Source organism: Candoia aspera, chromosome 1, assembly GCF_035149785.1.
Source record: "Candoia aspera isolate rCanAsp1 chromosome 1, rCanAsp1.hap2, whole genome shotgun sequence".
NCBI classification, from domain to species: Eukaryota; Metazoa; Chordata; class Lepidosauria; order Squamata; family Boidae; genus Candoia; species Candoia aspera.
Window position 1 is genome coordinate 246,917,971 of NC_086153.1, and position 13,358 is coordinate 246,931,328.

Genomic DNA, 13,358 nt, shown 5'->3' on the forward strand with positions numbered 1-13,358 from the left:
CGTTCCTTCAAACCAATCAATTCTCAGCGCGGCTTACAGATTGAGAAGCCGTGGTGGCTCTTTCACCATGCCCTACACGGCGAAACGACTACGGTGATACTACACAACGTTCTTCATAAACCGAATGAGCAAGTAAACCGACTTCCACCCTCGTTTCTGCTCTCCCCGTTCCATTCCTCCCCCGATCCCAGCCCAGCTCACCCCGCCTCATCGAGGATCCAATGCGCATGTGCACGCAAGCATGGCCACGCCCATCCGCTACGATTCCTGAAGGGGAGGAGATGGTTCGGCCAAGCGTATTGGGATCGGAAGCTCGGCAATCGGCTGCCCAGCCTTGGCGGAAAAGGAAGGAAGTGCCCGGGTCCAAGCCTATCGCTTGCCGAGCTCGACGTCGCTTTCCACCTTCCTTTCTGGCCAAGCGCCGGCGTTCCTGTCCGAAAGCTGCCGACATGGTGAGAAGCGAAGCATCGGGATTGAGGGGAGGGGGCTTCGGGGCGAGCGTGGAGGCAGGGGAGAGAGAAGTCGCGCTTTCGTGGTCCGGGGCGGTAGGTGTGACTCAGCACCTACCGGCGATGGCGGGTTTGCGGCCCAGATTGCCTTGTCTTTATCGCCGACTTTCGAATCCCTAAATCCGCTAGCAGTGGCCTGCATGTCTTCTGTTCCTGGAGTTCTCTCTCCGGGTGGCCCAGTCCCTTTCCCTCCCCCTCTTTTTTTGCATGGTCATTAGCCCTTCTCATAGACAGCCCAGTGGACTTTCCCGCTGAAACAGGCATTAATTTCCTTATTTTTTTTATTTTGCTAATGTATCTTTTATAAATTGAGACCCTTGAGTAATCAGAAAAGATTTTCTAGGTAGGATCCGAAGTTGTGCTTTGGTTTATATTTTCAAACCAATACAAAATATCGTATCCTTTATCTTTGTACACATTTCTTTAATCTAAGGACCCCACCAAAGAAAGCGGCTCCACACCCGTTTTCTCGCTGTACCACTGTCGAGTGTCAGTACACACATGACTTTCCCACTTCGAATATGTAAACGCATGTGTATGATTCAGCGTTTTGGTCTACTTCCTATCTCCAGCTTTTTGCTGTATTTGGTTGCAGAGAGGAGCGAAGGAGACCACCAAATTTAGAGTTTTACATATCTAGAGATGCATCCGATGTCTTGTAGAGCCCTTTGGTGTCACAAAATAAAGTCTATTAAGTCAAGCTAGTACAGCAGGTGTACGTGTATCAACGAATATAATAAGAACAGTACAGTCACGTATTGTATATGATATAAATAGTACAAAGATGTATCTTAGTAAAATTTGTTGCATTAAATTAAAACAATTGTTTAATGGAATCTTGTCGATTTTAAAGGGATATATAACTTAAAGTACATTTTAATATCTCACATTGCAGTCCTACAAATAATCAGAAGTAAATTTCATTTGGCTAAACCTGGACAGGAATGGGTATTGATGTAGTAGCTAATGAAACATTTTTCTTTTGCTATTCTGTGATCCCTGTTGTTTGATCAGTCAATAGGTACACAATACTGTTCTTACTGAAAGTGAAAACAAAACTGTTTTTTATCTAGTTAGACTGCAGTTTTAGCATATAGACCTTGACATGCAAATTGGAAATGTGGACTTACTGTAGTCATGTTTTGGGAATGAATTGCTGGATATTAATTTATCAAACATTTCCATGTTTACCTTGATTCATGATACTGTGACTTGGGTTACATGTCCATGCTGTAAATGTTTGTTTGCTGTTTCCTTCATCAAGCTTCTTTTTCCCCATCTTTTATTTTCTCTTTGTCAAGCGTTGCCCCCTGCACTTCTTAATAAAGCTTAATAATTATGAATAGTATAGTTGCAAGTTTGTTTGTTTATTTATCAAATAAAATACTTGCAAGTACTGAACAAACCAAAGATACTACTTGGTAAGGATGTACAAATATCCCCAAAGTGGGAAGGTTGCTTGAGTCTGACTTGGAGCATACTTGCTGTACCTGTTGGTGGCATTTTAAAGAAGCCATCCTTTTTCGTGGTATTGCAAGATGCTTGCCAATGCAATAAGAGTTTCCACACTGGATCTGAAGACCCTTTCCTGCTTTAGAACTGCATACAGCACACCTCTACAATTTTATTTATCCTTATCTTGAAAAGAAAATTAGCTATTAAAATTATTCTGGATAATCATAGAAGTCCTAGTATTTCCAGAAACTTTTTTCAGTTACAGAAATGAAAATCCATAGTACAGGTGAGTTTTTGTTTTTATTTTTCCTACTTTAATTGGCAGTCATATTAATGGATTCCTTTTGTTCACTTCAGTTTCGCAATCAATATGATAATGATGTCACCGTTTGGAGTCCCCAGGTATTATTTTTGTCTTTCTATTTCTCTTCATCTGTTTCCTTTTCTCATCAGTTGAATAATAAATCAAAGTATTTAAATCTCACTTTGAAAGCAAAAGGAATAAGAGATTTGCAAATATGTATAAATGTGAAACGTCTTCTTTATAGTAACAATCTGTATTAGTCATTTATACTTAAACTACCTTCCGGTTGGGAAAGTTCTCCTATCAGGCTTTATATGCTAATTGCCATGGGAAATGCAGCTTAACCTACTTAAGGTTGCTTGTGTGGTGTTAGGCCCAGAGGTATGAGGCCACTGAGTCTTTGAATAGTAAGTTAATTATTATATTCTGCTGTTTGCTAAATTCAGGAACAATAAGGGACATCTGTAGAGATTAAGAAGAATTTGGCAACCTAGAATTGGTGTGGCCTGAGAGAGAATCTAATTAAGATAGAATGCCACACTCACATTCTCTTTTAAAGTTATGACATATAAAATTATGTCATACTGAGCCAGTTTTATGCAAATCATGGTTTGTTGACTAAACCATACTTGGCTAGGTTCACATAAGATTCAAATCCAAACCACATTATGACTAAGCATGATGTATAAACCAAAACATTAACTCTATTCCTTTTTCCCTGCTTTCATCTGTTCAATAGTTCGAGAAAACTCAAAAGCTCTCCCAGTACTGTGTCATTTTTTAAAGATATTTGCCATACTATGGATTTTAGTATATTTATATTAACGTTTTTGAAAGATTATAACTCATTACTGCAACTTAGTGTTTATTTGGGTTATCTCTTTTCCAACACAGTCTTATTCCTGGGGCTTATTATGTCCTGAGGTTGCACACTGTGCTCAGACAGGTACATCAGAAAGTGTTATTAATTTGTGCTCAAGTTTATTGATTTATGGCAATTGTGATAAAGATAATGTTAAGTTTCAAAAACTGTCATGGAATATTTTTTTAATTCACTAAAGACAATGTTAAGTAACATTTGAAGGAAGCAAACCATTTCAGTGAAAGGAGAAAGAATAACAAAGCATTTAATTTCAGTTCATTGGATAATTTACAGTCAGCATTTCTCTCTCAGCTCAGCCTACCTCAGGTGGTTGCTGTGGATGAAAATAGGATAAGGAAGCCACACACACACATGCACACATACAGTACATGCTGTGAGTTCCTGAATGAAAAGCATTCATTATTTGTTCCCTTTCTTATTATTGCAGTATGTCATCTCATTTGCACCATCAGCATATTCATAAGGATATCTTTTGTTTTTAGGGTCGAATTCACCAAATAGAATATGCAATGGAGGCTGTCAAACAAGGGTCTGCAACTGTTGGACTAAAATCAAAAACCCACGCTGTTTTAGTTGCCTTAAAGGTAAACTCAAGAGGGAAGCCAGTTTGTTTGTTTAAAAGCATATGTAATATATGAAGCATTCTAATATTCAAAGCCTTAAAGTAGTTTTCCCCAACCTAGAGAATGTACGTGCTGGCCAAGTAAATAGTGTTGTAATCGCTTTTTGTTTGTAGGGCAAGAGCTGAGAAAGTCTGTTCTAAATAAATACTGTATTTAGCTTCAGCAAGTCTAAAATACAACAATATTTTAATTATTGTACTCTTTATTGTTTGCTTAGTACCCGATGGGCAGAAAAGTGGGGTGTAAATTGTATAAATAAAGTTTGTGGGCATGGAATGTTACATACACCACATTTTTAGAATAAAATGACAGGAGAGAGCCAAGCAATTTTGTGGAGCCAGTGATAGATCATGTGATAAAAACATCAGGTATATTATTTGATTGTAAGTGCTGTCAGAGAGTGTTGCAAATTTTTATAGCTGTATGTGCTATGAATATTAGATGATAATGGTGCAGTTTCCAGCAGTAAAGACTACATAGTTTTTCTTGGAGAAAACAACAGTGGGATATCACTACACAGGCTGTTTTCAGGTTCTGAATAGGCACATCCTCACTAGGCCTGACATGTAGGAATATTGGGGATAGGGATGAAGTTACAAAAGTTAGCTTACCAAGCAAAGACAGACACAAGACTTTCGATTCTTTCACTTGCAATATTAGTAGGGATGTGCTAAATTCATCCATTTGGGAACAGAAGATTCCAGAGTTTTCTAGAATGTTCCATTGCCCTCTAGACCATGTCAAATCTCCTCCCAAACTATACTATACAGAGATGGTTTGCAGGTTTTGGAAGTAAATCCTCTGAACAAGAAGCAACTTGGATGGTCATAGACTGATTGCATAAGGCAGCTTCTTATGTTTGCATAAGGAGTAACAACAGTTCATCAGTCTTTACTATAGCTGTTTAAAGTATTATTGATAATAAAGTGAAACCTCAATCCAATGAACTTGAGATGCAGTGAACAAAATTCCCATGTATTTATGTCATTTTACATCGTTTTGCATAACAACATTATATACAAAGTGTCAATTTCTGCAATGATGTGCAAATGATATAATTTGTGTCATTTGCTATTTCTACAGATGATATACTTTCTGGTTTAATAGACGGTGAGAAATAATGCACACTTTCTCCCCCCATAAAATTGAGGTTTCACTGATATTTGGCATTATGAGTGTATGATTTATAACTGTTGCTTTTGGGTATCTCTTTTTGTTTAGAGGGCACAATCTGAATTGGCAGCTCATCAGAAAAAAATCTTGTATGTTGACAACCATATTGGTATTTCCATTGCTGGACTTACTGCTGATGCAAGACTCTTGTGGTAAATTTGGAATTTGATTATTTGATTGATTGAATGTGGAATTGTTGTCAGTTTATAAATATATATGGTGCGGGTCTGAATCTGATTCCCAGTTCATGCTCTTGGTTCCTGAGGTGATACATAGACTGTATCCATGTTTCTCCATCCTTAACCTTATCTACTGCAGTTGCTGCATACCATAACATTCTGCTGAATTTAAGTATATGTGCAAAACTTGTTCTTAGTCATTTGTGGAGAGTGTGACAGCATTGTATAAGAATAGTAGTGAGCAAGGCTAACCTCACTGCTCCATCCATGCAGTCACTGAACACATGGAAGGGCTGAGGGTGTAACCTGATTGAAATTGCCAGTGGAGGAATAGGTGGAAAGAAGTGGAATATACTTGCTGAAGAGCATCCAATAATTTCATGCCAACATGAGTTCACACTCTTGCCACCCTAGCTCTTTTACAATCGAACAGTATTATAATATCTGTACAGTTACGGTTTCTGAAGAATAAACCTAAGAAATTCTGAAGCTACAAATGGGAAAAACTCTCTTTTACTCCTGCAGCAATTTCATGCGTCAGGAGTGTTTGGATTCCAGATTTGTATTTGACAGGCCTCTTCCAGTATCTCGATTAGTGTCTCTGATTGGAAGCAGTATCCTTTTTCTATGAGATAATTGTTGTGGGTTTCCCATAGTTGCCAGTATATATATAACAGTTGGATAATCTCTTACTGCTAAGGACTCAGCCAGTAATGTTGTATAATGTATTGCATTTATGGAAAATGAGGCAATACAGGGCATTAGGGGCTGTTGGCTTTAATGCTAAAAATCTACTGATTGATTGAAAATCTCAGCCACATAACAGAATAATGAAAGTTGAACAGTGAAACAATTTTCTGAATTTAAGAGAAACAAAATTCATCTGCTGTATAAGTAGATCCATCCACAAATTTTACTTCAACGTTACATAATAATTTGCATGTGTTAAATTTAATCACTAGTTAAATACAGTACTATTTTAATATTGCCTTTTATCATTTCAAAGGTTTCCATAATACAGTTAATATGTATTGAACATTCTTGTTGAGTATTTTGGATTTTGTTTAACCTGAATCCCCCGTTTTATTTTTAGTGCTTATTGGAGGTGAGAGTGGGGGTGGGGTTCTTTTCATTTTCTCCTGGTGATTATTTTAAATTCTAAGAATTTATTTTAAATTCTAAGAATAAAATCCAGTACCAATCTTCCACTGATGGAACTGCAGCTTTCTGAGAAGAGGGCAAAACTGCTGAATGACCACTGTTACTGCTACCTTCCATTTGTGTCCTCTATCTTTATAATCTGACTGGGGGTGGAGGTAGGGGTTGCTTTTTAAATCTTGAAAAATGTGAATGAAAATTTTCATAAGAAAAGCATGAATGTGTGAATCGGTTTTTTGAGATGTATTCCTCAGCTTGTTTAAGAAACACAGATACCAACGCAACGTTATGGCAGAAGACCATATGGTGTAGGACTTCTCATTGCAGGCTATGATGTAAGTGCATCATCTGGGGAAAACATGTTATTGTATATTTTTTCTGGAGAGTTTTCCTTCCTAGAGTAAACATGGTAGAATTGCAGCAAAGAGGGTTCAGAATCTTATTCTGTGTTATAAAATAATTTATAAGTAATTATGAACATTGAATAGGAAACTTGGTCTTGGAACTTCATATAAGATACATTTCAATTTTAGTATATTATTCTCCAGATGTTTGGGATTTAGTTTCTCATCGGCTCCACCCAATATTTACAATGGTAGGTAAGGGTAAAATATTTTGAACTATTTCTGAGCATCACGCTCTGTAGAACTTGTTTTTGAGAGTGAGATTGCTGTTTCAAACGTGAAAGGAACTTTTAAAAGTGCTTGAAATAATTTTGCATTTGAAGTGGGAAGTTTTGGAAAGGTTGCACTTGAAACAGTTCAAAATGAAATGTGTGAAATGCCCTTAATAGCCAGGAATTGTGAGTTACACTGTAAAACTACTGGGAAAACAACATATTTTTGTCTGGGTGGTGACTGTGAAATACTACATGCAAAGTGTCTGATCGATTCCTCCTTTTTTTAAAAAAAATGTCATTTCAATTTGTCAGGATATGGGTCCCCATATCTTCCAGACTTGCCCTTCTGCAAATTATTTTGATTGCAAAGCAATGTCCATTGGTGCAAGATCCCAATCAGCTCGAACTTACTTGGAACGACATATGACCGAGTTTGCTGACTGTAAGTGTAGCATGCCTTCTATTTTGCTTGTAATATATTTTTTTTTACAGATTTCTCATTTATATTTTTGGTGGTTCATTGCTGAACAGTTATTTGGTTATCAATTATGTGACGAAGTTGAAAGTGTATTGAAATAACCCATTCAATGCAGAAGATACAGCATTCCTGAACTAGTCATAAATGTAGTTATTTTGCAGGTAACCTGAATGAACTAGTGAAACATGGATTGCGTGCTCTGAGAGAGACACTTCCTGCTGAACAAGATCTAACTATTAAGGCAAGGCTGAGATTTTTCTTTCTTGCAATTGGACCTGTGACTGAAACATGGCTAACAATAGTTATGAACATTGTGGAAGGGTGACATACCTATTTTTGTATAAGGGAGTGAAAATTTATAATTAAATATTCACATACAAGAGCAGTGGAGATGAGTTTTGAACATTAAAACAATTCAAGTCACCAACCCTATGTAATCTTAAGGAAATGTTAAACTGAAGAGGATTCTGAGGAAGCTTAAAGTCTTATACACAGTTACCTCTGAGTCAGCTTTTCAGGAAATGGAAGTCAAGAGTAGAGGTCTGCACATTGTTTTATTCCTGTCACTTCCAGTGTCTTACAAAATAAAATGAGGTTTATGTGACATGCCAGTTCATCACTTCCATACAATAAACTGTATTATCCATGCTAGTCTAGTATTAATTATGACCATTTAAACACTACATAGGACATATCTCATACACCCTTCCCTAGTTCTATCCTATAACTGTTCCATGGCAGACATGAGAATGTATAGATAGAATGCCACATCTTTGTGGTGGTGCTTATACATGAGATGTTTTCACTTGGCTTTATGTTGACTACCTTGTGGTCAGCATTAAAAGATAGCTTGATCAAAAAATGTTCCCTGATTCATGATGATGACTTTTTTGCTTTTACTTGTATAGACTAGTGGTAGGGTACGTTGCCTTTCAGAGTTTCCTGAACGTTGACTCTCAGCAACCCTGACTAATCATGTTGAAGGATTCTAAGACATATATTTCAGAACTTTACAAAATCAGTGTATCACTGATACACTTTTTTGTAATCTTCTACCTTTTAAATGTGTGCTTTAAGCATTGCTTTTATATGAGTCTGTGTGGGCTTAGGTGTCCTTTTTTGGCAAGGAAATGGTGTATATTTTAAAATGTAATACTCATACATGGAACACCTCTAGTGATGTATTAAAATACATATATTGTATGATTCAGTCCAGTTATGGCCTCAGCAAGATCAGTGAAATCCACTCTATCTTTTTGAATGGCAACATAATGTATATTCTGTATTACTTTCTTGGGAATTGTAGTGAATTTTCTCATTTTTTTTTTTTTTACAATTGTCATTTAACAGAATGTTTCTGTTGGGATTGTTGGTAAAGAAATGGAGTTTACTATTTATGATGATGATGATGTAGCACCATTCCTGGAAGGTCTGGAAGAAAGACCACAGAGAAAGGTATGCAAATAATAAAGTCACATTTTGTAAAAGCTTCAATAGGCCATTTTTTTCTTTGCTATTTCTGCTTATCTCAATATTTTTTGTAATCTTGATTTGTAAGTAACTGGATCACATGATGAGACTTTCCGTTCTGAGGACTTTTTCTAGTTTGCCCAGTCCTCAGAAATTAGATGACTGGTGACCTAAGAGAGTGCCTTTGGAGTATGATATTCTGTCTGTTTAATGCTGTCCTTTTGTCATATTTACTCTACTCTTTTGACACTAAGCAAAAAACTTTTCTTTATCTAAGCCTTTTTAACCTGACCAGTATGCTTTGGATTTTAATTTCTGCAGAAATGTGGATCTTTTCCTATCTTGCTCTTTTAATGGTTCATCCCAGTGTGATGCAAACGCATTTCCTATCCTTTCTTTTCCTATGCCCAAAGCAGACTTTTAGAAAAAGGGGGATAATCAGTTTCCATATATCGATTCCATTGGAATATTAAGTTAATTGGACATTTTTACTTAACAGTCCTAATGATTTATTTTTTTTAGAATATTCAGTTTTTCTGGGGATTGCGCTAAGTCTTAAATATATGAAAGTAACAAAAGATTTAAAAATATGTCAAACCAACTTTTGCCTTTGATTTCTGTTGCATTATTAAAGCAGAATAGTGGAGTATTGAAAATCTGCCTGTTGGTACTTACTTATCACTACACTGAATATTGGGGGACTGTGTATTTGTAGAAAATTATGTGAGCTATTTTCCCAGTGACAGTTACCTTTATTTCTTTTTCTCTTTCAAGCCTGCCCAGCCTGCTGAAGATACAGCAGAAAAGCCTGAGGAACCAATGGAGCACTAATTACACTGCATAAAGTATAGGTTACTTCAGAGGAAATAATGCTAGGAGCATTATTTGTATTTTGGTAACTTAACTTTGAGGTTCAATGCATAATGTAGTGATAAAGCATCAGTCTTTAAAATGAATTACCAAAAAAACTTACGTTGGCAGAAAAAAAAATAACTGACCACTTCTGTTGAGAAGAAAAGATGTCATTTTCTAGAAAAGTATGAAATACTGTTTTATATGAAAAAGCATGTTGCTTTTATGTTGTAAAAACATCTCAGAAATAAAATTGTTTCTTTTGTGAAAAACTTTTTTTTACTCCTTAAATCAATAAAACTGTAGGCAATATCATTTGATCCCAATCTTATGGGATCATGTACCTGTGTCAGTATTTCTAACTATCTTGTTTATATGAGTTTCATATCAAATTAAATTGGAATATATAATTATTTGTAATTATCAAATCAGTTGAAAATATAGAGTGGGATCCAATTAATTTAAAGAAATCCACAGAGAAAGATTTCTACCAGGGATGTGCAGAACTGATTGTGGGATGGACTCTTTCAGAGAATTTCAGAATGTTCCATTTCCTCTGGACCATGCTGTTCTGAAGACAGTTCAGGAACTTCCAAACATTGAAGATGTTCTGGATCTTGAAAGTTCCATCTGGAACACCTAGAATTGCTTCCAGTTTGGAGGATTTCCTTTTAGAAACCATTGACAAAGAATGGCATCATCCAGAGGGAAATAGACCATTTTGGAGTTCACCAGAATGGTCCAATCCTGTTTTGACAAATTTTGCACATCCTTAGTTTCTGAAGTGTGGTGAAATTTGCTTCAATGGCACAGCTGGGGGTTAGTACTGAGAGAAGATGCCTTTTCCAGGACTCCACTCAATTTGGGGCAGTTGCCTCCTTTACTATGCAGCATCCACATTATTAGGTGAACCATAAAAGGCAGTAGTGACTTTGTTGGCTGTCAGGGAAAAAAACTCCAAAATCCAGAAAGCAGCATTTTTACTAGGAAAACACTGTGTGTGTGTGTATGTGTTTATTGCAACATTCTGAGTTTCAAGAGCTCTATTTCAGGTAAAGAAAAAAAAAGACAAAAAATGTGGCTGATCTTGGAGCTACTGAGTTACATCAAAGTGCTGGAGAGCTTCAAACATGAAGTATGGGGGTAGAGCAATCTCAAAACTTGCTAGAAAAACAAGTGGATTAAAGTTTGTAAATTCTGTAGGATTGGAAATTAAGCTTTTAAGAATGTACATGCTATTTGAAATTCACAGATCCTTTGGCTGCTATAAAATTATTTCTAGTATTATTCAGAAAGGCAACCTGATCCTCCAGATACACTTCTCAGGCAATTCAGGTGATTACAGAAAATAGGTGTGATGGTTGCCTTATTCCCAAAGAGACGCAGACTCACTTAGTCAGGGCTAAGGATTTCTGGTTTATTAGGAATAGAATGCATACACGGAATAAGACGGGAATGAGCACATGGCGTGCAAGGTATCCAGTAAGTACCCGCGGTGCGGACCTGATCCTTCCCCACCCCCTATTGTCCCAAAGTCCTGATCCGGAGTCTCGATGGGCGATCAGGGTGCGATTCCGGAGTCTCGATGGGCGATCGGGGATTAGCGCTGATTGCCTCTGTCTTCTTCCTGTGTCCGGAGCAGGTGTGTCCCCCGTGGTAATGCAGAGATGTCAGGGAGATAAGGTGATGGCTTTTCAGGTCAGGACAAAGGTATGGCTCCTTTGTCCTTTATTTGTATTTGTCTTTAAGTGTTTGTGAGATTATCCCTGATTCCTTCCTCCTTCATCTCCTTCCCCAGGAAGGCATGTTCCCCATTGTGATTTATGTATACATCGCAACGGGGGACATGACATACTGCCTCCCCCAAAAAAACTTCAAGGCGCCAGTTTGGAAGGATACGCTGCATGGAAGCGTTTGACAAGCCATTGCGCTGAGACATCGAAGTTATCGAGCTCTGGGGCATCTGCCTGGCATAGCTGCACATACCAGTCAGCCGCCCTTCTTTTAAGTTTGTTTGCAATGGCATTAATTTTGCCCTTTTCGGAGCGGAAATATGGCCCAAATTCTTCCATGTAGTTCCTTGTGTTTGTCAGGAAGAAAGATAATGTTGCTGGGTCCCCGTCGAACTTGACCCCGAAGTCTTTCACCCCCGCTCCCGGTGGGCTCCAAACCCCTTCTGGTCGTCTGGGCGTACCTTGGGCTGCTGGGGTTCTCCGGTCTCGGTGTGGGGATTCCTCAACCCGGACTCCGGGCGGCGTTGCCTCTGTTTCGTGCCGACTCCAGCCTCTTCCGAGCGGTCGCATCCCCAGGGTGGAAGGGGGGGAAGATGACCTCCTGGTGGATTCTGCGAGGTGAATTCTGCCCGGCGCTGCTTCAGCCTCCTGCCATCTCCTTCCTCGCCCCGGCTGTCGCATCTCAGGGATGGGAGGGGGGGTGATGACCTTCTGGTGCCTGGTTCCAGCTCACCCCTTCCTCGGGATTCCCACGCCACCGACCATCTCAGGAACAGCTGTTCAATCGACTCCAGCCTCGCCTCCATTATCCTCAGCCTCTCAGCTGTCTGGGGGCTTTCCTCAGATCGTCCGATCTGGCGCCTTCCCTCGGTTCCTGCGATAGACGACGACAGCAAGTCCCACGGCTTCCTAGACGCCCCGAGCGTCCCTGGCTGGGATCTCAGTGTTTCGTCCAAGGTGACCCACTCACCCTGCGACTCTCTGGTGGCTTCAAGTGTCCTGCTTCTTCCGGCCTCCTCCTCCTCCGAGCTTGATCCCGAACCCTCCTGGACTTCGTACCGTCTGGGAATAGGGTTCTTGCCGATCGCTCATGCTGTGGAGTCAGGAGTCCCGTCGCCGGTCCTCTGGTAGCCACCTCTTCGTGGGTTGAGTCTTTCCATCACCAGCTTTGATCCCTCACAGACGAAATCTGGAATGGTGCTAGCGGAAAATTTTTTTTGGATTCCCTTCTTTATGTGATGGTTGCCTTATTCCCAAAGAGACGCAGACTCACTTAGGGCTAAGGATTTCTGGTTTATTAGGAATAGAATGCATACACGGAATAAGACGGGAATGAGCACATGGCGTGCGAGGTATCCGGTAAATACCTGCGGTGCGGACCTGATCCTTCCCCACCCCCTATTGTCCCAAAGTCCTGATCCGGAGTCCTGATGGGCGATCAGGGTGCGATTCCGGAGTCTCGATGGGCGATCAGGGTGCGATTCCGGAGTCTCGATGGGCGATCAGGGGGATTAGCGCTGATTGCCTCTGTCTTCTTCCTGTGTCCGGAGCAGGTGTGTCCCCCGTGGTAATGCAGAGATGTCAGGGAGATAGGGTGATGGCTTTTCAGGTCGGGACAAAGGTATGGCTCCTTTGTCCTTTATTTGTATTTGTCTTTAAGTGTTTGTGAGATTATCCCTGATTCCTTCCTCCTTCCTCTCCTTCCCCAGGAAGGCATGTTCCCCATTGTGATGTATGTATACATCGCAACGGGGGACATGACAATAGGTAAGACAGCTGAGTTCATTTTAGGACTCCAGACAATTTATACTGTAGTCTTTCCAATGAACTCCTCACACCCACGTCCACACCTTTAGTTTTGATTCCTGACAACTGCCTGGACTAGTCCCTGCAGTTTTCTTCGCAAGATTTCAAAAGTGGTT

At 39.4% G+C, this 13,358-nt stretch overlaps 1 protein-coding gene across 1 annotated transcript; it reads left to right on the top strand.

The window, feature by feature from the left end:
* Positions 1-263: 263 nt before the first annotated feature.
* Positions 264-9,975, top strand: PSMA1 (proteasome 20S subunit alpha 1). The gene is made up of 10 exons (XM_063289418.1): positions 264-452; positions 2,322-2,366; positions 3,634-3,735; positions 4,996-5,099; positions 5,652-5,740; positions 6,549-6,619; positions 7,216-7,345; positions 7,543-7,622; positions 8,732-8,836; positions 9,626-9,975. Exons 1-10 carry the CDS (start codon positions 282-284, stop codon positions 9,680-9,682), a joined length of 954 nt encoding a protein of 317 aa, XP_063145488.1. The 5' UTR covers positions 264-281; the 3' UTR covers positions 9,683-9,975.
* The last annotated feature ends 3,383 nt before the right edge of the window (positions 9,976-13,358 follow it).